At 44.5% G+C, this 22253-nt stretch overlaps 1 protein-coding gene across 5 annotated transcripts in view; it reads right to left on the bottom strand.

Moving 5' to 3' along the window:
* The window catches only part of CPEB1 (cytoplasmic polyadenylation element binding protein 1), a 127723-nt gene that overhangs the window by 17831 nt on the left and 87639 nt on the right, over nucleotides 1-22253 (bottom strand). For 3 of the 5 annotated variants that reach the window (XM_033920144.1, XM_033920149.1, XM_033920147.1), the window contains 4 exons: nucleotides 11704-11930; nucleotides 10494-10746; nucleotides 9371-9484; nucleotides 1468-1572 (listed from right to left, as the gene is read on the bottom strand). In XM_033920144.1, the coding sequence (XP_033776035.1) occupies nucleotides 1468-1572; nucleotides 9371-9484; nucleotides 10494-10746; nucleotides 11704-11930 (699 nt within the window). The remainder of the gene's footprint in view (nucleotides 1-1467; nucleotides 1573-9370; nucleotides 9485-10493; nucleotides 10747-11703; nucleotides 11931-22253) is intronic. The other 2 variants (XM_033920146.1, XM_033920148.1) reach the window with 1 other exon arrangement.

Here is a 22253-nt window from a genome sequence, read left to right on the forward strand (position 1 = left end):
AACCAAGATTTAGTATGCAAAAATGAACTCCCCACCTAAAACAATTAAGACCTAGGCAATAGAAGACTTTGATCATGTTTACACAATTGTCTGGGTTAGAATTAGCTCATATAAGGTTTCTGGGGTTTTGTTTTGTTTTTTTAACCTAACACCAGTCTTGAGTAACTAAAAAAAATCCCTGTACACTTAAAATGTACAAAGAAGGACTGGAGTACTATACCACATACATTAACCACTCCAGTAATTCAACATCTTAAATGCTGCCCACTTTGAAATATATTATAGGGGGGGGGCGGTTGAAGTGGGAAGGTTACATGTCTAGACTTCATACTTCCCAAATGGTATGGTCACCACCAAAAGTCACAGGGTCAGGAATCTTCAAAAACTGCTAAACTTGTTACTTTGATCCCACAAATTCAAGTCACCTTTTAAATCACCTATGGCAGCTATGAAATCTCTCTCCATATATTAAAAGAATCTAATCAGATATCAAAACTTGACTATTGTGATGCTCTGTACATTGATCAAACTAAAAAGGTTTACACCAGCTACAGTTCAGTTCAGAATGCTGCAGATGCTGCTAGAGGCTCATCCTGGGTTTTCCTTATTGCATGCCAAGGAAAGAAGTGAAGTCCCTGCATGCAACAGGACAAATCCAGGACTGGATCAAGCCCATTCAGCAAATCTGAAGCCAATTGGTAATCCTAGCTGTAAACAGCACGACTACATCATATATTCTGCAAAAAGAACACGGACTATCAATACCTAACCGGGCCAAAAATTTGACTTTCAAGGTACTTAAAGTGGGCCAGGATATCTAAATTAGCCTTCTGTACACCTTTAAGGCCTCTAAGATCCTCTTGAAGAGCATCAATATCTGTACCCTAAAATCGTTCTAAAACATTGACTATTAAAGCATTTTGTTTGTATTGTGCTAACATATCTAACCTAACTTAAAACTTTCCTCGGAGCAAAACATGATCATAGTATGAGCATTAAACAGTGACAGCTTGATAGACGGCAGAGGTTTATCAGATTCAACACAGTATAGAGACAGTAAAAGATTCAGTTTGAAGTCTCAAAACAAATTTGTTACAATTCTCTTGTTGAGAATCTGGAGTCAGTAGGTCATGTGTCCATTCAACCCCAGCCTAATGTCATGTTTTATAATCATTCCCACAGTATGTTGAATGCCTTAATTTTCCCCACTTTTAAATTTTTTTAAATATGTCTTGAATAGAATAAGCTCCGTCACGAAGGAATTGTTTTGTACAGTGCTATATATGTCAAAGTGCTAAAGAGGATTTGCCTAGAAAGCCAGGCAAATTGAGCACAAGAGAAAGTGAGAGATACCCTTTAAAAACAAGTGCTGTGCACCATTAAGACACCACAACCTGAAGTGCTCCTTTCCCATATCCCTCAGTGCTGTAATATCAAGGAAAAAAAATCCTACCATATCTGCATTACCTTTAGGCATATTACCTTTGGGAGGACAGCGGGGGTGTTTACCATCCTTACCCGGCCACTCTACACTAAGAGATCCAAACACACGGAATGTGTTTATCAGTCCAGCTGAAGGAAAAAAAAAATAGCTATTACTATAAAGAGAAACTGTTGAGCATCATGTTGTTTTTCGCAGAACACGAATTGATATGGTTTTGTAAGTTGTCAGATTACGCATCTTGAAACTCTGAACACACAACATACCCTACAGAGGCCAAATTCATACCAAAAGCATATTTAGCCTTATGCCAGTTTTGAATAAGTGTCATTGGCTGTAGAAGGAAAAAATTCTAATTGAGCAGCAGATAATGAGAGAATCTTGAGCATCTACTAATTCTTGCAGTACTGTTCTGTACTACCTGTAAAGCTTTTGGGAAAGAAAGATTAGGTTCTTACCTTGCTAATTTATCTTCTAGTACAGGGGTAGGGAACTACGGTCCTCGAGAGCTGTATTCCAGTCAGTTTTTCAGGATTCTCCCAATGAATATGCATGATATCTATTTGCATGCACTGCTTTCAATGCATATTCATTGGGGAAATCCTGAAAACCCGACTGGAATACGGCTCTTGAGAACTGGAGTTCCCTACCCCTGTTCTAGTAGATAGTGTCATTCTGGACAGTAGGGTATTCTCCCCATGCTCAGGAGATGTGCGGAAGGAACCCATTCCAGGTTTTCAACTCCTTCTCCAGAGGGCTCTGGTGCCCCTTCTGTTTGTACCAAAGCAGACAATAGAGACCTATATAGGAACACATAAGGAGAGATATGGGGAGACTCCCCTAACTACAAATCTGTTCTGCTCTTAAGTATAACAAACATGTAAAACATCATAATTGAACAATCAAAACAACCATATCAAATATTTATGGAGTTCAAACATTCCCCAAATGTGTTATACCAATGTTATATCCTTAAGGTCTGACCAACATCAAAATATCAGTTTTGACTAACTTCCCAACTAAAACAGTATAGAGGAAGAGTAATATCGACAGGGAAGGGTTCCAGAATGACATCTTTCTACTAAAAAAGATATTAGCAAGGTAAGAACCTAATCTTTTTCTAGTGCAATAGGTGTGCCATTCTGGACAATAGGGACATACAAAAGCAGTCCCAGAAACCTAGGGCAGGACCTCTGCTCATAACACTGCTGACCCAAAGACAGTGGCCTCCCGTGCTGCCACATCCACTCTGTAGAACTTGGAAAATGTATGCAGAGTGAACCAGGTTGCTGCCCTACAAATCTTCCCAGGTGAAATTGCCTGAGCTTCCGCCCAATGAAGAAGCCACGTCTCTGTGAAATGTGTTTAAGAGACTGGTCATCGCTTGAGATGGCAGCACTAGACACTGGTCTGCTACATCTAGTCTGACTGGTGAGCACAAATATGGTCTGACAGTTGGAACTCATTGGTGACCTCCAGATAACCTAGGATGACTCCTCACATCTAGCTTTCACAGAATCCACATGTGGTCTGGAACATTGTCAATCTTACTTAAATTGATAAAACGCCAAAATGACCTTTGGCAAAAAGGACGGGACCTTGCACAAGGAAAATCCCACCTCTGCAAGATCTTGAGGAAAGGCTCCCTGCACAGCAAGGCTTGCAGCTCTGAGTCTTGTCTTATTGAACATAATGGCCATGAGGAAAATGGTCTTGACAGTAAGATTCAACAAGGACACCTCCTAAATAGGCTCATAAGGAGCCTTGCTGATGCATGCAAAATCATGTTTAAGATTCCATGATGGAAACAGCTGTTTTACCAGAGGTCAGAGCCATAATGCCTCGTTTAGGAATCTGGCTACATCTGAATGAGAAGCCAGGGGAGCTTTACATCCAGACATAGGGCCCTGAATGACACCACTGCAAGGCCTTTGTCGTGACCTGCTTGGAGGAAAGCTAGCACTACCGCAATCGGAGCACTAAACAGCTCCGCCTTCTTACATACATCAATGTTGACATGTCTCCCATGCCTTAGCGTAAGTGGAGACCGTCAGGCTTCTTAGCTCTGAGAAGAGTAGCAAAGACTACCTCTGTATATCCTCTGTTCCAACACTGCATGCTCAAGAGCCATGCCGTAAGACCAAAATGATTGGGATCTTCTATGACCACTGGGTCCAGACATAGAAGATCAGGTTGTACCTGCAGTCTTGAGACCCTGGTCCCTCTGAAGATGCACTAAGTCCATATGCCATGGCCTGTATGGTCAATCTGGTGCTACAAGGGCCACTCTCCCTGGGTGGTGTGCTATTCTGTGAAGTATACATCCTACCGACCATGGAGGAAACATGTGCAAGAGCTTGTTCTTTGGTCACAGCTGGACTAGGGCATCCAAACCTTTGCTTCTGGGCTCAGATCTTCAAATGAAGAAGCGATCCGCCTTCTTGTTCCTTGCTGTAGCCATCAGATTGTTTGATCCGATCGATGGACTGGGATGCTGCTGCAGATAACATCCATTCTCCTAGGTCTATGGTCTGCCTGTTGAATTAATCGGCCTGGACATTATCCATTCATGCTATATGTGCTGCAGAGATCACATGTAAGTGTAGCTCTGTCCACCAGAACAGTAAGCAGGCTTCCAGGCATAGCTGCGCACTCTTGGTGCCAGCTTGGTGATTGACATATGCCACCACTGTGTCTAAGAAGACTTGAACCACCTGTATTTCCAGACTCTTCTCCAGCTTTTGTAACGCCAATCAAATGGCCAAAGTTCCAGTCTGTTGGAACATTTTTCTGGGAGGCTGACAACCGCCCTGGACTGGACATCTGTTGTAATGGCCTCCCCAGCCAAACAGGCTAGTATCTGTTGTGAGAATCACCCACAAAGTTATTCTGAGAGGCATGCCCTGTAACAACTGTGGATGGAGCCACCCACTCATACTGCGACAGGATTCTGGAGTCCATGGGAAAGTCATTTAAATGAGTCCTTTTGTGTGGACCACCAAGACAGTAGTGACTTCTGAAAGGATGCATGTGAGCCTTTGCCCAAAGGACCACATCTATAGTGGATGCCCTGGAGCCTAGTCCTTGAAGATAATGCCATGCAGAACTTTTGTCTGCGTGCCTCTGGAAGATAGACCTGGCCTCCTGCCGTGTGAATAGTACTTCCAAGGATTGAGACGGAACCAGGAACCAATTAGTTCTTGAAAATTCACTATCCAGCTGGTTCCCCTTCAGAAAATGGAACTCTTTATTAGCCAGTCGTCCAGATATTGATGCACTTGAAATCCTGCCCTGCAGAGATGTGCTACTACCACCATCACCACCTTGGTAAACATGCGAGGGTGCTGTTGCCAACGCAAAGGGAAATGCTGAAAACTGATAATGTCTCTCCAGCACATGGAATCTCAGGAAATCACCTCTATTCCGGAACTATGCAGGTAGGCCTCCAAGACTAGGGAAGCTATTTCCTGAAACCACTGCTGCTATGACTGACCGCACTGTTTCCATGTGAAAATGTGGAACCTTCAGGACCTCGTTTCCATGTGTAAGATCCAGAATGAGTCTCCAGTCTTCCAAGCCTTTATTGGCCACTATGAAGTAAATGGAGTAACTGAGCCCAAATCTTCTGCATGACACTACTGGGCGCCCCACCAGAGAATCTATAAAATTGTCTGTTAGAGGATGGGCGAACTCGAGCTTGTACCCACCCTGAACTATCTCCAGCACCCAGCAGTCTGAAGAGATCACCGAGAGACCTCCTCCTATCAAGGGTAAGACTTTGGCCCTGGCATCATTGTGGTTTCTTGGAGGTCGAAACAGGACGAGAACTGGAGGCTTGGCTTTGCCTAGGTCTTGTAAATCTGTCTTGCTCCCCAATAGGATCTCTGAGATGAGGCTACTCACGAGTACTGTCAAAAGTGCCTGGAATTAGACTGCCCAGAACCTCTAAAGATTAGCAGTCCGCTGTCCAGCAGATTTTGGCTGGTGATCTGCCACACTTGCCATCAGATCGTCCAGCCCCATTGCAAACATCTGTCCCTTGAAAGGGAGTCTGCCAAGAGTCACCTTAGAGCAGGGCTGACCAAGTCCGGTCCTTGAGATCTACTGGCAGGCCAGGTTTTCAGGAATCCACAATGAATATGCATGAGAGAGATTTCCCTGTACTGCATTCTTGGTATGCAAATCTCTCATGCATGTTCATTGTGGATATCCTGAAAACCTGGCATGCCAGTAGATCTCAAGGAACGGACTAGGGCAACCCTGCTTTAGAGGTTGAATCTCCCACCCATTGCTTGATCCAGAGCATTCTGCAGGCTGAAATGTAATAGGCCTAGACACAACTCATGACTGATGTCAGCGCAGCGGCTACATAAATCCCTGCTAGTGTAAGCCAGGGAGAGTCCATACTTCTTGGTATGAAGAGTGCTTGCCACAAAAAAGGCTGCTGTAGCTGCTTTGATTCCCAAGGCAAAGGCTTTGAACTGCCTCTTTAGGACCACATCCACTCTGCAATCCCGCGTATCATTTAATACTACACCTCCTTTACTTGGCAGAGATGTGTGCTTGGTTGCCTAAGCAACCAAGAAATCAACCTTAGGCTAAGCAAACATCTGTTGCCTCTCCTGTGCCATAGGATACAGTCTATTCTGTTTTGGCTACTTTTTAAAAAACCCTCAGGAGCATCCCAGTGTTCCGTAACTAAACTATCAGTATGCCAGAGAAAGACGTGGGCTGCGCACAATCTGTTCAGGATAGAACACCGAGTGGAAAGGGCCTGCTGGGAGTAACTCCTACCAGGAGTCACTAGTGAACTCTATGCCTTTGGCACTATTAAACAGTTGGTCTACTGTAGGATCCTCCCCATAGTAGAGGGTCACCACTGCTTCCTGCATACTTGCTCCTATTTGAGACCTTATATCTGCTATCAGGGAAGATGCACTCTGACAGCAAGGGCATGCAGACTAATCCCTTGCCCTCCAAGTCCCTGTTGGTAGTTCGGAAAATTGCAAGCCTTGGAATCGAGGATGAAATTCTCAGGTGGATTAAAAACTGGCTGGAGCATAGGAAACGGAGAGTGGGGGTAAATGGACAATACTCGGACTGGAAGAGCGTCACCAGTGGGGTGCCGAAGAGAGTCACCAGTGGGGTGCCGCAGGGCTTGGTGCTCTTCAAAATATATATATATATATTTTTTTTTTAATTCTTTATTTTGATTATTCGTTACAATAACAAAATTCATAAATATCCACAAAATCTCTGTATATAAAATACATTGAAACATATATAAGGTAATTAAACCACCGTGATCCAGTCCACATTATATTGGTCGCCAGAATTTTAACAAGGAAATCAACTATCTATAATCTACTATCATGGACAGGCAAAATTGTGGCTTGCTTTATATATCATACTTCATCCTCCTAAGATGAAAATAACGATAATAGAAATTAAACTTTCAACAAAAATTTTCCTTTAATTAAGTCTTCTAACTGGGTTGGATCAAACACACGTATTTTATCACTTCCATACGAAATAAGGCATTAAATGGAAATTTTAAAAAGAAAGTAGCTCCAACTGCCAAAGCCTTAAGCTTTAACTGGAGGAATTGCTTCCTTTTAAACTGAGTATGTCTCGAGACATCCGGAAAAATTATCACTCGGCCACAAAACAGATCTTGTTTTTTAAAAAAAAATATAATTTCCAAAAAAATAGCTTGTTTTTCTCGCTTCAACATCTTTATAAACGATCTGGACAATGGTACGATGAGTGAGGTGATTAATTTTGCAGACAATACGAAGTTATTCAGAGTAGTGAAGACACAGGGGGACTGCGAAGATCTGCAACGTGACATAATCAAGCTCGAGAAATGGGCATCAACATGGCAAATGAGGTTCAACGTGGATAAGTGTAAAGTGACAGTACTTGGAGAGACGTCCCAGGAAAGAGACTTGTCGATCAGAACTCTCAAGTCGATGAAGCTGTCCAAGCAATGTGTGGTGGCAGCGGAAAGGGCTAACAGAATGCTAGGAATGATAAAGAAGGGGATCTCGAACAGATCGGAGAAGTTATCATGCTGCTGTACCAGGCCACAGTGCGCCCTCACCTGGAGTACTGCTTCCAGCACTGGTCGCTGTACATGAAGGACACGGTACTATTCGAAAGTGTCCAGAGAAGAGTGATTAAAATGGTTAAGGGGCTGGAGGAGTTGCCGTACAGCGAGAGATTGGAGAAACTGGGCCTCTTCTCCCTTGAAAAGAGGAGACAAAGGGGACATGATCGAAACATACAAGATACTGAAGACTTAGTAAATAAAGACAGGTTGTTCACCCTCTCCAAGATAGGGAGAATGAGAGGGCACTCTCTAAAGTTGAAAGGGGATAGATTCCGTACAAATGTAAGGAAGTCCTTCTTCACCCAGAGAGAGTGGTAGAAAACTGGAACGCTCTTCCGATGTCTGTTATAGGGGAAAACACCCTCCAGGGATTCAAGACAACGTTGGACAAGTTCCTGCTAAACTGGAACTTACGCAGGTGAGGCTGGACTCATTTAGAGCACTAGTCTTTGACCTAAGGGCCACCACGTGAGCAGACTGCTGGGCATGATGGACCACCCTGTATGACCCAGCAGTGGCAATTCTTATGTTATGTTCTTATGTTCACCCCGGGAGCCCAAGCCCCTTGCATGACCCCTATTCTGATTGGCCCAGGCGCCTTAGGCCCCACCAGTAGGCGGAGCTTTGGGACGGATGGGCCAATCCGGCCTCATTCCGTCGATGGCTGCCTGCCGGACAGGCAGGTTTGGCTCCCGTCTGTCCGGCCAACTACAGAAAGGTACGGGGAAGGGGGTTGGGGGTGTCGTGGGGGTCGGCCAGGGGGGTCGCGGGTCGGCTGGGGGGGCGGTCGGAGGTTCTTGGGGGGGGCGGTCGTTGGGGGGAGGGGGGTTTGCGTCGAGGGCAGGAGGGCCTGGGATCCCTCCTGCCCGTAATGTAGTGCAGGGTGGGGTTAGGGGGTCGCCGTGGCCAGGAGGACTTGGGCTCCCTCCTGGCCCGATATTGTCGGGGAGTTGGGGAATCGGCGGGGCAAGAGGGCTTGGGCTCCCTTTTGCCCCGATCGTGTCGGGGAGTCGGGGGGGGCAAGAGGGCTTGAGCTCCCTTTTGCCCCGATCGTGTCGGGGAGTCGGGGGGGCAAGAGGGCTTGAGCTCCCTCTTGCCCCGATCGTGTCGGGGAGTCGGGGGGGGCAAGAGGGCTTGAGCTCCCTCTTGCCCCGATCGTGTCGGGGAGTCGGGGGGGCAAGAGGGCTTGAGCTCCCTCTTGCCCCGATCGTGTCGGGGGTGCCAGGGACCACACGGAGTCACCCACCGTACCACCCGATTCGGGTAAGCGCAGGTATCGGTGGGTGGCTTATTTGCGGGGGGGTGCCTTATTTTACATTTTTTTCTAAAAAGGGGGGGCTGTCTTATTTAATGGCCCTGCCTTATCATCGGGGAAACACGGTAGAAAAAAAAAAAAAAATGAACAGTTAAGTCCCAGTTTTTGCCGCTGAGACTCTGCCCTCTCACTGTAAAATTAGACTCTACTTAGTCTGTCTTTAAATTTAAAAAATGTGTGTTGTTTTAAAAAACAATTATGTTTTTAGATGTATCTAAATAAAAATAATAACCAAAAATTTATCTTTTTTTATGTCATCTTAGCATATTTTATGCTACAGAATGAATTATTTTTTTTAACATGTATTGTTATGGGAAAACGCGTTTCACATAACGAACTTTTCGCATAACAAACTTGCTCCTGGAACGAATTAAGTTCGTTGTGTGAGGCACCACTGTATCTTATTTCTACTTTATCAATACATTCACCATTAGCTAGTAAAGACTGCGGTGCCCTAGTTTTAAGTTATAACTTTCCCCCCCACCCTGGTATAAAAACTTACTTTCTGTAATGTCCCAAGGAACACCTCCCAGAAACACCTTGCAAGAGTAGCCTGGATTCTTGTAGTTACGCGGAGGAAGCTGCCCACTCCAAGTACAAGTTGCCTCATTGACAGCTTAAAAAAAAATTACAAATATCAGATCAGATTCATATGCAATTGTATGACCCATGTTTCTGGCCCACCCAGAATGTACAGTCAAAAAACTGCCCCAAACCCCCCAAAATCAAACCCAACCAATTAAGTGCTTCCACCCCACATGACCTGTAAGCAAATGCCACAAGCTAATACAGAACCCCTGTTATAGCGCAAAGCTTTCTTCCAAAGCATAGGCACCAAAATTTCAAAATTGAGGGTGCAAATGCAATACAAGAAAACTTGCTCAGTACTGGAGAAGGGGTGCTCAAAACCCACAAAGCTGGCTCCAGTGTTCCAAACTGATTAGAACTGTTTTATAGAACCAGCAAAAGCAAGATGACCCACATTACCACAGGAAAGGGAAATCCAAACAAATGAGACTGTGGAAGCACAAAGTTATCGGGCCTTTGGATTTTAGGTGAAATCTCAGGTGTAGAGAGAAATCTGAAAATCAGCATATAGGCAATACTTGAAGCCATGGGATGCGATCAGGGCACCAAGGGAAGAGGTATTAAGAGAAGAGAACTATTCTTCCTCATGTCTCACCAACAGTTTAGACTACATAGCTGCCTGGCTCAGGCACTGGACATCCTTCATGCTACCTCTGGAGTATACCTTGCAATTTTCATATTTTGATAGCACAGCTCCCTGTTCTCTCTCATCCAGAGGAAGAAAAGAAAAGATCTGCTATAGGAAGCTCAAATACAGAGAGAATAGGGAGCTCACATAGCCATGCTTTTGCATCTTGAATGCTGAATTTCCCCCATGTTATCTCTAAGGCAGGTGCTAGTTTACATAGCTCTCCCTCAGTTTATTGAACTCCCTGGTCCCTGATGAAGGCAAGAGCCATTTGTGGCCACAAAGAAAAAAAAAATTAAATTTCAAAGTAGGCAGTGTAACAGGAAGTTAGCATGCCAAGTTGTGTCCTTAAAAAAGTATTCAGATGAGCAGCAATATACTTAAGTCATCAGAAATCATGTATACATACCTGCAGCTTGTCTATGAAGCCTGGCTTCTCTTTCAATGCTGAAAGGATCTTCAGGTGAATCAAGTAGGTCCCAGGAAGGCCACACAGATGCTCCAGGCCATCGTTTTGACACAGTAACAGGAGAGTGAGTTCCTGCAGTAAGTGCAGACTGATCTGGGTCCAGTCGTGATCCAACACCCATCTTTAAAGGGTCACGCGATCCAGTACCACCAAGTGGAAGGAAAGGCAAAGGAGGGGAGATGCGCAGATTTGACTGGGGGGGGTGTAAAAAGATTGCATACAAGATTGCTTAGTTTAGGTGCCGAGATGCCAAATGGTGCTTCACTAAACACATCTGAGCAATGTGGTTAATGCCTTATGCAAAAAAGGTCATAAGAGATGCAGGATGAAAATGCCTACTCATTTGTTACTTGAATGCACCAATTAGTTATTGGAAGCTGCATAATTGGACCATTTTATGAATCTCATGTTCATTTTACCTCAGATGCTAGAAGCATATGTATAAGGTTCACTCATCCTCTGCTACTGAACATGCCTACAGCAAAGTATGCATTATTTTATTGTGCGCATTTATACCTCATAAGCTGTTTACAAGTGGATGCGGCCACAGATGCAAGAGTGACTTTACAAAATTACTCTACCCACCAACCATTAGGGCTGTGAAGGTACTTAAAGGAAGGTCTACTCGCTTCTTGAAAAAAATCACAACACATTTAACAGTTATACAGAATGTTGTAACATATAAATGCTTCATGCATTTGGGTTTAACTGTCTACATACTTAACACCTCCCAGTCTAAAGTTTGGGCTTGCATTATCTTTAAATACCAACCCCTTTTTGTGAAAGAGGCTGTAATGCACATTTATGAATTTTGTAGAGAGATTAATCTTGATTTGATGCAATTAAGTAGTACCCAAATTATGAAGCTATATTGGTCATTTTTAATCAAACTAGGATCAAGCTCATCAAGTTATCACCTGCAGTGCCCTTTGCTTGATCATTCTTATATACTTGGCCAGCATTGTCCTACATTCTTTAAGTACTTGAAAACTTTTTTTTAAGGTTTTTAATTTTTTGCTTAGATCAAACTGCAGATAGCTATATTCCACAGTCAACCTAGAATATAAAAAGTTAGTTCCAGGAGCACAACTCTAAATTTCAGTGCAGATCTAAACAGCATTCCTATTGTTCTACTAAAGCATAAACTTACTATTAAGTCAGAGAGCTGATCTGATCCAGAGCTGAATCCACTAGTATCCGAGTCTGAAGGGCTGCTTGATCGAGAATCCAAGATTGATCGACTATCCAAGCGGGAGCTTCTCAGTAATGGCGGGGGGAACTTCTCCACCAAGTCAGAGCTAATAGGGTCCAGAGGTAGGAAACCCAAGGTTGGTTTTCCCAGAACATTCCCTAAAGGGTTATTGAGCATGCCGAGAACTAGAAGCAAGGTTAAAAACAAACTCAGATCCATGTAGACATCTCAGTCAAAGACTATGTATAAAGCACTTATGACCCTACCTAAAAACATGCTTCATCCACCTGCAGAAACCTTTCTGCTTCAAGATTGTTTATAGTACAATTTAAATTGTAGCTGAGCTAGGAACAAGATGGATATTTATGACTCATTCTAAGGACCGACTAGTTACACAACCATGCACAACCCACAATATGACTACTATTGGGGGGGGGGGGGGGAAGAGGGAATATCAATTAAAAGTTTGAAGCATCCATGGCCTATTAAGAGATTTCTTGCCTAATTTGGGGCTTGGCCTATGAGCAGTGCTGCTTAGTCTGACTTATCTGCATGCTATCAAAAGCTGCACTGGTTTGTTACTGAGGCAGAATTCCAGATGTATAAGCTGAATTACCCTGTTTTCTTATTAGCCCCTCCTAATAGGAAGAATTACTGGCAAAAAAAGGGTAGTCAATATGGAGCAGTCCATCTGTCAGGCCACAAGCTGTACTGCTGCTGGGGCAGTTACACCCCCCCTTCCTTTCAGCACAACCCCTTTAAAAAAGCTCTCAGTTGCAACTGCATTATGCTGGCTTGCTGAAAAACCACTTGTGGTCTAATCCAGTGTTCAACCTTTTTACACATATGGACCGGTGGAAATAAAGGAATTATTTTGTGGACCGGCAAACTACTAAGACTGAAATTAAAAAACCCATCTACGCCCCGTCCTCGCGAGCTCAGTCCCGCAAATCATCTGATCTCATCCGCACAAGCCTCCAGCAAATGTTTCCTCTCTCTAGCCTAGCGGCAGCTCCACGTGCTTTTAACTTTGGCACACAGCTGCCCCTAAGCAGTAGTTTAGCCGCGGTTTCATGAGGCAGCCTCGGGGCCTTTGCTAGGCCAGCCCACATCGCATCATCGAAGCGGGCTGGCCTAGCAAAGGCCCCAAGGCTGCCTCATGAAACCGCATACTAAACTATTGCTTAGGGGCAGCTGTGCGCCGCAGTTAAAAGCACACAGAGCTGCCGCTGCTGGTCTAGGGGTGCGGAGACAAGATAAAAGCAGGAGGCATACGCGGCGAAGGCAGGAGACCCAGCATACGTGACGGCAACTGGAAGTTGCAAGTCAGCTGACACCGGCACCGCAGCCTCTCTTCCTGCCTAGTGTGCAATTTGTGGAGAAGACCCGAATCCTTCATGGATGGGCAAGAAATTTTTGCAGACCGGCAGTTGAAGAACACTGGTCTAATCTGGTCTGCTCCTGTACAGCCTCAAAAAAATAAAATAAAATAAAAAAAGACTAGATACAGAATTCTGTCTTACATGACTTGGGAGGAGATCTGATAAGTCTGAAAAGTGTTTTAAAAAAAAACCCACAAGGGTCATTCCATGTCAAGTGGACCAGGAGTCCACGCTCGACCCCCTTGAAATCCAACCAAATTTTACAGGGGTGTTATCTGTTGTCTAGGGTCTGCAAAAAATTTTTTCATCCATCTCAATTTGGTCAAGAGCTAGAGATGGTTGAACATAAGCAAATTTGATCTACTCCCATGTCTCGTGTGACCTAAAACTGCACTGCAGCAGAAGGAAACTACCTAGGAGTCTGAAATTTTGCAGTTTGGTACAACACATTGGGGCAAGTTTCTGTGCCAAGTTTGAAATCTTTTGCGCACATGCTTCCATTTCTACAGGTCAGCAAAGTAGGCAAAAAAATTCACAAATGAAAATTTTTGCCAAAGTTTGGCTCCATAGTGCTGCTGGTAGGTAAAGTCAGCCAAGGGTACAACTTTACCAGCAGACATGTACCATGAGGTACTTCCAAGATTTGCAATATGAGCCTTTACAGTGAAGTGAAACTGAAGATATGACCATTCAAAAAAATATGGCTTTATGCCAATTTTCACTGGTTTTCAGTGTAGCTTTTTTATCTTGGTTTTTTATATCATTTGAAAGATCATATTTTTTGCTACAGAAGCTATCCTGTTTCATCTTGGACCTGACCTTTCTTTGGTGAGAATTAAAGCATTAGTTGTATATGCGCACTAATGTTTAATATTGAAAAGAATCATACAACAATCATTCCCACGATTTCTTTGCGAGTACAGAATATCACAATTGTATCTTAAAATGTCTCAGGGATCCTCAGACCTCCGTGCAAGTAATATAACTTGCAACAGTCCTAATCTTCATTAGTCCCAACGACATTAAATTTTCTTATTTGCTGCTTATATATGAATTTTATGTTAAACATGTGCTTCTTAGCTTTTCTTAGTTTTCTTGATTTTCTGTAAAGAACTCCCTTTGCCAACACGTTTTGAAATTCTTTATCAAGGGTGGGAGTACAAATTCAAAAAGATTTACTGGACTATCTGATAACAGCTGACATAGCTGCAGAAGTTAGTGAAATTCTTGAAGTTTTTATATTGTGCAGCAGAACCATCACTAAAGTAGTGAATATGGCTTAAGACAAGCAAGACTTCCTTCAGATGCAGAATAGGCTTCCTCAAAAATGCACAAACAGCAATAGTATTGTGACGTAAGTAGTCACTGATCATGCATAAGCTTTGGATATCAGGATTGCAGAAGTAGACAATGAAGGGGTGTAATGTTGCTTGGCTATTTTCCCAGCGAAACCCCTGTACTGCATCCTGAACGATGAAGGAATAATTTTCAGCGAAGTCCATCAAAACAATAGCATGCCCCTCCTTTATATTTGCTTTCAGTTCCTTCAGATAAGCACTTTGGTACTTGGAAATAAAATGGTGGCTGGCCAAATTAGAAATTTTTCCAATTCATTCGGAAGTGAAGTCCTCTATGGATAACTGTTGAGTTTCCAGTGTATCCCGATCAGCGTGAATCCACTGCTTAAATTCAATGATATCATCTGGATCATGTTCACCAAAGAACTCAGTAAAATATTCCTCCAGAGGGATCTGCCAGGAAATATTTCACACCGCTGCAACATGCAGTTGGAGTTCATATCACAGACAGTTTTATTCAGAAGAACCTTGTTGTCATCTGGAACTGCAATTGCTGAAAGCATAAGTTTCACATTTTGGTGGATTGTGCAGACAGACCAAATGAGTCCCTGATGAACTGACCGACACACCACTTTGGCTGAAGCTCACAGAACTTTGAGAACCCAATTTCAGGCCCATGCTGTACAGTTCCTTCAGATTGCATAACAGCATTAAGAGATATTTGAATCTGAAAACCAGTGAAAATTTGCATAAATGCATAAAGCCATATTTTTTTGGATGGTCATATCTTCAGTTCACTTGACTGTAAAAGCTCATATTGGGCAGAAGCAAGATGGCAGTGGAATGACAGCACTATTAAGTTGTGCTCCGTCGTTCCTTACAACTCTCGCAAGCATACCTCCGATTTGGATTTTCCTGACGATGCCCCATACAAAGCGTAAGGGCTTTCTCAGATGGAACCCCACCCCACGTCTGGACAGACGTCGATGGAGCGCTGTCTCACTAGCTCTCCGTCTATTATCGAAGGGGGTAGGAACCCAGTGATAGCTCCGATGGTGGAGCCACCGTAGCTGTACGACTTGAGATCTCACTCTCCCCTCTGGCAACTCGACTGCCACCTTTTCCGGCGACAGAAGACACTGCGAGTGTGAGCTCTGAGGACCTGATGAGTCTGACGGCTGCACGTAGTGGGGGGGGGCCTCACACTGATCTGAGCACCGAGGGTTCAACAGCTTCAGGTAGCCGCTCCTCAAAGGTGACTTGACAGCATTTGGCGAGTGCTTCAGAAGCAGCTGCTATAAAATCTGCCAGTGAGATCTCAACAATTAAGTAAGCTGGATGATCTTACAGTTTGTGCGTAATATTCAAACTGAAACTAACACAAAGTTTGAGCAAGTTAATAAAGAAAACCTCGCTTCAAAATCTTTCAGGAACATTTACTAAAGAAAGACTTTTCCTCCAAAGAAAATTGAACAGCTTGAAAACTATAATAGAAGACTCAATCTTAGAAATCTGAATTTTACTAAATCCTCAGTTACTTCTCCAATGGATATGTTTAAAAAAATACCTTATTGAAAATCTAAAATTTCCGTTGGACTCAATTCTGCCTATGAACAGGATATATTATCTTCCTAAGAAAGCTGGATTGTCTTTACCGGACGCACAGGCTGATAAGATCACAACCTTTGGAGTTAAAACATCTAACTGATTTTCTGGAAAACTCCCAGAAAGAAATAGAATACCATGGCATTTTGATATCCTTTGCTTTTGAAAAAGACCTTAATGCCATATTGAGAATATTCTTCCGACATGTTAAAAGTTTATTCATGGGTCAGCGAATATGGATATTCCCTGAGGTGACAAAGTCCACTCAAGATCGGAGGAAATTGTTTCTAGCCATGCAAGAAGTTAAAAGCCTGGGAGCCACTTTTGTACTTAGTTATCCTTGTAAATATTTAATAAGATACACTTGAATCAAATATGTAATTTTTCTTCCCGAGCACCTTCACACCTTCTTGGACACTAAGAAAATGCTGTAGGGTAGTAGAAAATTAAAGGTCGTTTTGTAACACGTTAAGCCATTTCCTTTGGCATAGTGACTTTCTATAAATGAAACCTTCATGTATTTTTCTAAATTGCCTCTCCACTTTGAGGGTCTCCTAAGAGTATAAAATTATGACTAACTGTTATACATAATTTTCAAAGAATACCTAACTTAATTATGTTTGATCTTTTATTAACTTTGGGAATTTTTCTTTTATTGTATACTCTGCATTACTGTAACAAGTGGATTTTTGTGATTTCATCTGAAAAAGCACAGTTACTTACCGTAACAGATGTTACGGCAGCAGGCAGATATTCTCACATGTGGGTGACGTCATCCACGGAGCCCCGACGCGGACAGCTTTTCAAGCAAACTTGATTGAAGATTTCAAGTTTGCTAGTGCTGCACCACGCATATGTGTGCCTTCCCGCTCCACTAGAGGGCGCATCCCCTCCTCGTGGTCTTCAGTTCAGATAGCCAGCAAAGAAGCCAACCCCGGGGAGGTGGGAGGGTTGCAAGAATATCTGCCTGCTGTCCCTGGATAACACCTGTTACGGTAAGTAACTGTGCTTTATCCCAGGACAAGCAGGCAGCATATTCTCACGTGTGGGTGACCTTCAAGCTAACCAAAAAAGGGACTGAGGGAAGTTGGCAATTTAAGAAAACAGATTACGCAAAACCGACTGGCCAAACCGGCTGTCGCTCCTGCACAAAGTACCCAGACAGTAGTGTGAGGTGAAGGTATGAACCGAAGACCAAGTGGCAGCCTTGCAGATCTCCTCAATTGGCGTGGACCTGAGGAAAGCGACAGAAGCCGCCATCGCTTGGACTTTATGTCCCGTGACCCGACCATGCAGCGAGAGACCAGCCTGAGTGTAGCAGAAGGAAATACAAGCAGCCAACCAGTTGGACAAGGTGCGCTTGGAAACAGGACGTCCCAAACGATTAGGATCAAAGGACAAGAACAACTGAGGAACCTTCCAATGAGTCTGGGTGCGTTGGAGATAGAGCGCCAACGCCCTTTTACAGTCAAGAGTATGAAGCGCCACCTCCCCAGGATGAGAGTGGGGCTTCGGAAAAAACACCGGAAGAACGATAGACTGATTAAGATGAAAGTCTGACACCACCTTAGGCAAGAAGTTGGGATGAGTGCGCAGGACCACCTTGTCATGGTGAAAAACAGTAAAAGGTCCGCAACCAAAGCCTGCAGCTCACTAACTCTGCGAGCAGACGTGAGCGCAAGCAGGAAGATTACCTTCCAAGTAAGGAACTTCAGATGAGCTTTGTCCATGTGCTCAAAAGGAGGTTTCATCAATTGAGCGAGGACTACATTGAGATCCCAAACCACCGGGGGAGGCTTGAGAGGAGGATGGACATTCAAGAGCTCCCGCATGAAACGAGAAACCAAGGGGTGGACAGACAGCGACTGCCCATCAAGCTGCTGATGGAAGGCGGCAATCGCACTAAGATTACATTACATTAGTGATTTCTATTCCACCATTACCTTGCGGTTCAAGGCGGATTACATCCAAACTAAAAACAAGAATTACATTTCAACTTTGAAGTAATAGAATAAACGATGAGATCAAATTTTAAGGGATAATTATGGGTTTTAGATAATGTTAGGTAATTAGAAAAAAATTAGAGAGTACTAAGGGTTTATAGCATGTTGGATGTTGGGTTAGGATTGTTGTGCTGGATAGGTTTACCGTAATGTGTTTTTTGAAGAGTATGGTTTTAATTTCTTTCTTGAAGGTTTTGTAATCTGTGGATTACGATAAGAGTGGTGAGTTGTTTGTCCAACTTAGCTGCTTTGGAGGCTATTAAGTTGTCAGAGTTTTTTTTCGTTTGACATTTTTGGATGGTGGGTAATAGAATAGTGAATGGGTTCTTCTGTGTCTGATTGAGGATTGATTTAGTCTGTTATTCCAGTAAGCTGGGCTTTCTCCGTTGATAGCCTTGTAAAGTAAGCAGTAGAATTTGAAGTTCACTCTTGCTTCTATTGGAAGCCAATGCGAGTCATGGTATGCCTCTGTGATATGGTCATTTTTTTAGTGAATAGACAAGTCTCAGGGCTGTATTCTGCACCATCTGCAATTGCTTTATCATGGTCGCGTGACATGGTAGGTATGGTCATGAATGATGTCTTTATTATTTTGTTAATTTGGGGTTGCATATTACAGCTTCTGTCAATCATGATGCCAAACAATTTTAAAGTAGGTTGTATTGGGTATGAAAATGAATTTATTACAAGATTAGTTAATGTTAGAGTTTTGTCATTTTCAAGTAGAATGAAGTTTGTTTTGTCAGGGTTAAGTTTTAATTTGTGCTCTGTCATCCATATAGTCACTGATTCGAGGGTTCTGTGTATTGTGTTTGCTATGAAGGATTCTGGATGGTTGAAGGGTAGAAGAATAGTGATGTCATCTGCGTAGCTGTATGAAATTATGCCGAGATGGATACGGATCGAGTTAGTCTTGAGGCCAGACCGAGACAAATGAAGCAAATAATCCAAAACCAAAGACAAAAAAGCAGACAAAGGTTCCACCCGATTCGAAGCACACCACGTGGCGAATCGAGTCCACTTCTGGGCATAACACTGCCTAGTAGAAGCTTTCCGAGAAGCTTCCAGAACATCCCTCACCGACTGGGACAACTCAAAGGAAGGAGTCAGGTGGAAAGGAACCAAGCTGTCAGATGTAGAGACTGCAGATTGGGATGCAACAGCGAACCCCGACTGAGACAGCAGAGAAGGAAATTTAGGCAGAAGCAGAGGATCCCTGACACTGAGTTAAAGGAGCAGGGAAAACCAGGGCTGCCGAGGCCAACGAGGAGCTATTAGAATCATGGAGGCGCAGGCCGATTTGAGATGGACAAGCGTCCTTAGAATCAACGGGAAGGGAGGAAACGCATACAGGAACTTGCCCGTCCAATCCAAAAGGAACGCATCGGCCTCGAGACGGTCCTGGGAGTATACCCTGGAGCAGAAAAGAGGCAGTTTGTGATTGAGGGGGGAAGCGAATAGATCTATCTGCGGCGTCCCCCACCGAAGGAATACCTGACGCAGAGTCTGAGAGTGAAGAGATCATTCGTGTGGCTGCAGGAGGCGGCTCAACTTGTCCGCTAGGCAGTTTCACTCGCCCTGGATAAACTGCACGAAGAAAGACATTGTGGTGCAACGCCCAATTCCAAAGGCGCAGGGCCTCCTTGCAGAGGGACAGGGAACCCGTACCTCTCTGTTTGTTGACGTAATACATCGCCACCTGGTTGTCCGTGCGTACCAGGACCACCTGATCGTGAAGTAAATGGCGAAAGGCCACTACCACATTGTAAATGGCCCGAAGCTCCAACATGTTGTGGCAACACCGGTCCGCACTCGACCAAAGGCCCTGCGTACGCAGACCGTCGAGATAGAAACATAGAAGATGACGGCAGAAAAGGGCTACAGCCCATCAAGTCTGCCCACTCTGCTTACCCACCCCCTGTCTATGCCCTAATGACCCAATTTCCTTATCTTGACCCTCGTAGGGATCCCACATGGGTATCCCATTTATTCTTAAAGTCTGGGAAGCTGTCTGCCTCGATCACCTGCACTGGAAGTTTGTTCCAATGATCAACCACTCTCTCTGTGAAGAAATACTTTCTGGTGTCGCCATGAAATTTTCCGCCCCTGAGTTTGATCGGGTGCCCTCTTGTGGCGCCCCCCAAGCATACGCCGAGGAGTCCGTTGTCAGGAACTCCCCGAGGCGAGGAGTCCGAGGACGAAAGGCGCCGAGACCGACGCACCTTGCCCCCAGAGGCATCGATGCGACGCTCAAGCTGGTCCAACGCTTGGGAGGTCGAGGCTTGGGTCAAATAGGCCAAAGCCGAGCTGAGCTCCGAGGAGATCATAGCCCTTAACATCTCCTGAAACACGGGCACCGAAAGCATCGAGGGCATATTGGGTGCAGCAGTGCATTCCACTGAGGGCGACCTCGAAGATGAGTATTCCCTAGAGATGGAAGCATGCTTCGAGGGCTTGGCCAGTCTCGACGAGGCCAGTGGAAGGGCACCCCCCACCATGAACGGCCAGAGACTCCGAGGTTGGCTTCCTCGCCAACGCTGACCCTGAAGAGGAAGAAAGAGGGGAATTACCCGGAGCCGAGGTCCTCGCCGGGGTCAAGCCCTTCGAGGCAGACGTCGAGGCCGGGGCTGAAGCCAGGGACGGATCCACAGCAAACAGTTCAGCCACCTGGGGCAAGCGTTGGTCGGATGGTCAGCCCCCAGGCACAGGATACACCACCGATGCGGGTCGGTGATTAACAGCCGACCGCACTGGGTGCACTTCTTAAACCTGGTAAAGGGCCGGGACATAGAGAAAAACAGGCCGCAGCCGTGCGAGGCCAGGCGGCCACGGCAAACCAGTATCATTAAGAAGGGTATCACAACCAGGACGAAGGAAGTCATCCTGCCACTGTATCGTGCAATGGTGCACCCGCATCTGGAGTACTGTGTCCAGTACTGGTCGCCGCACCTCAAGAAGGACATGGCAGTACTTGAGGGAGTACAGAGAAGAGCAACTAAGCTAGTAAAGGGTATGGAAAACCTCTCATGTACTGACAGACTGAAAAAGCTGGGGCTGTTCTCCCTGGAGAAGCGGAGACTTAGAGGAGACATGATAGATACCTTCAAGATCCTGAAGGGCATAGAAAAAGTAGACAAGAGACAGATTTTTCAAATTATTTTTCAAGTACAAGGGGGCACTCGGAGAAACTGAAAGGGGACAGGTTTAGAACAAACGCTAGGAAGTATTTACCCAGAGGGTGGTGGATACATGGAATACGCTTCCGGAGGCTGTGATAGGCAGGAGCACGTTACAGGGCTTCAAAGAAGGTTTGGATAGGTTCCTAGAGGACAAAGGGATTGAGGGGTACAGATAGGAGTAGAGGTAGGTTATAGGGATAGGAGCAAGAGATAGTTATAGAAATAGTCAGGGACCACTGCTCAGGCAATAGGCCTGATGGGCCGCCGCAGGAGCGGAACGCTGGGCAAGATTTACCTCTGGTCTGCCTCAGCGGAGGCAACTTCTTATGTTCTTAAGTCAAACTTTTTTTTTTTTTTTTAAAAACAAAATCCGAAGGCAAAAGGGCACACAGTGACTCCAAGGTAAAAACAAAGAAGCCGCGGTGCTAGAAAGGCACTTTAACATGGAGAGAAAAACTACAGGGCTTTCTGGCTCCGCAGAAAATTAAGAACTGAAGACCACGAGGAGGGGATGCGCCCTCTAGTGGAGCAGGAAGGCACACACATGCATGGTGCAAAACTAGCAAACTTTGAAATCTTCAATCAAGTTTGCTTGAAAAGCTGTCCGTGTCGGGGCTCCGTGGAGGACGTCACCCACATGTGAGAATATGCTGCCTGCTTGTCCTGGGATAATGATAAATATTAAAAAAAATCTCATATTGCAAATTTTGGAAGTACCTCATGGTACATGTCTGCTGGTAAAGTTGTATCCTCAGCTGACTTAACTACCAGCAGCAGTATGGAGTAGTGCTGCCCAATTCAGGAAAAAAAATTTTGATTTGATTCAGCCTATTGAATCGATTTTTCAATTCGATTTTCCTGCCCAATTGGGTGTTTTTTTTCAAACATCCTGGTGGGTTTATTTTATAGCCTATTCACCCCCTTTGCCTTCTCCTAACCACACTGGCTCTGTGGTGTAAACAAAATAAACAAAAAACAACTTTATCCTCTCTGTTAAATCCTAGCTCACGTTAGCGGTACAACACCAGCTCAGGCAGGTTA

The sequence above is a fragment of the Geotrypetes seraphini genome, chromosome 14 (assembly GCF_902459505.1).
Source record: "Geotrypetes seraphini chromosome 14, aGeoSer1.1, whole genome shotgun sequence".
Taxonomy (NCBI): domain Eukaryota; kingdom Metazoa; phylum Chordata; class Amphibia; order Gymnophiona; family Dermophiidae; genus Geotrypetes; species Geotrypetes seraphini.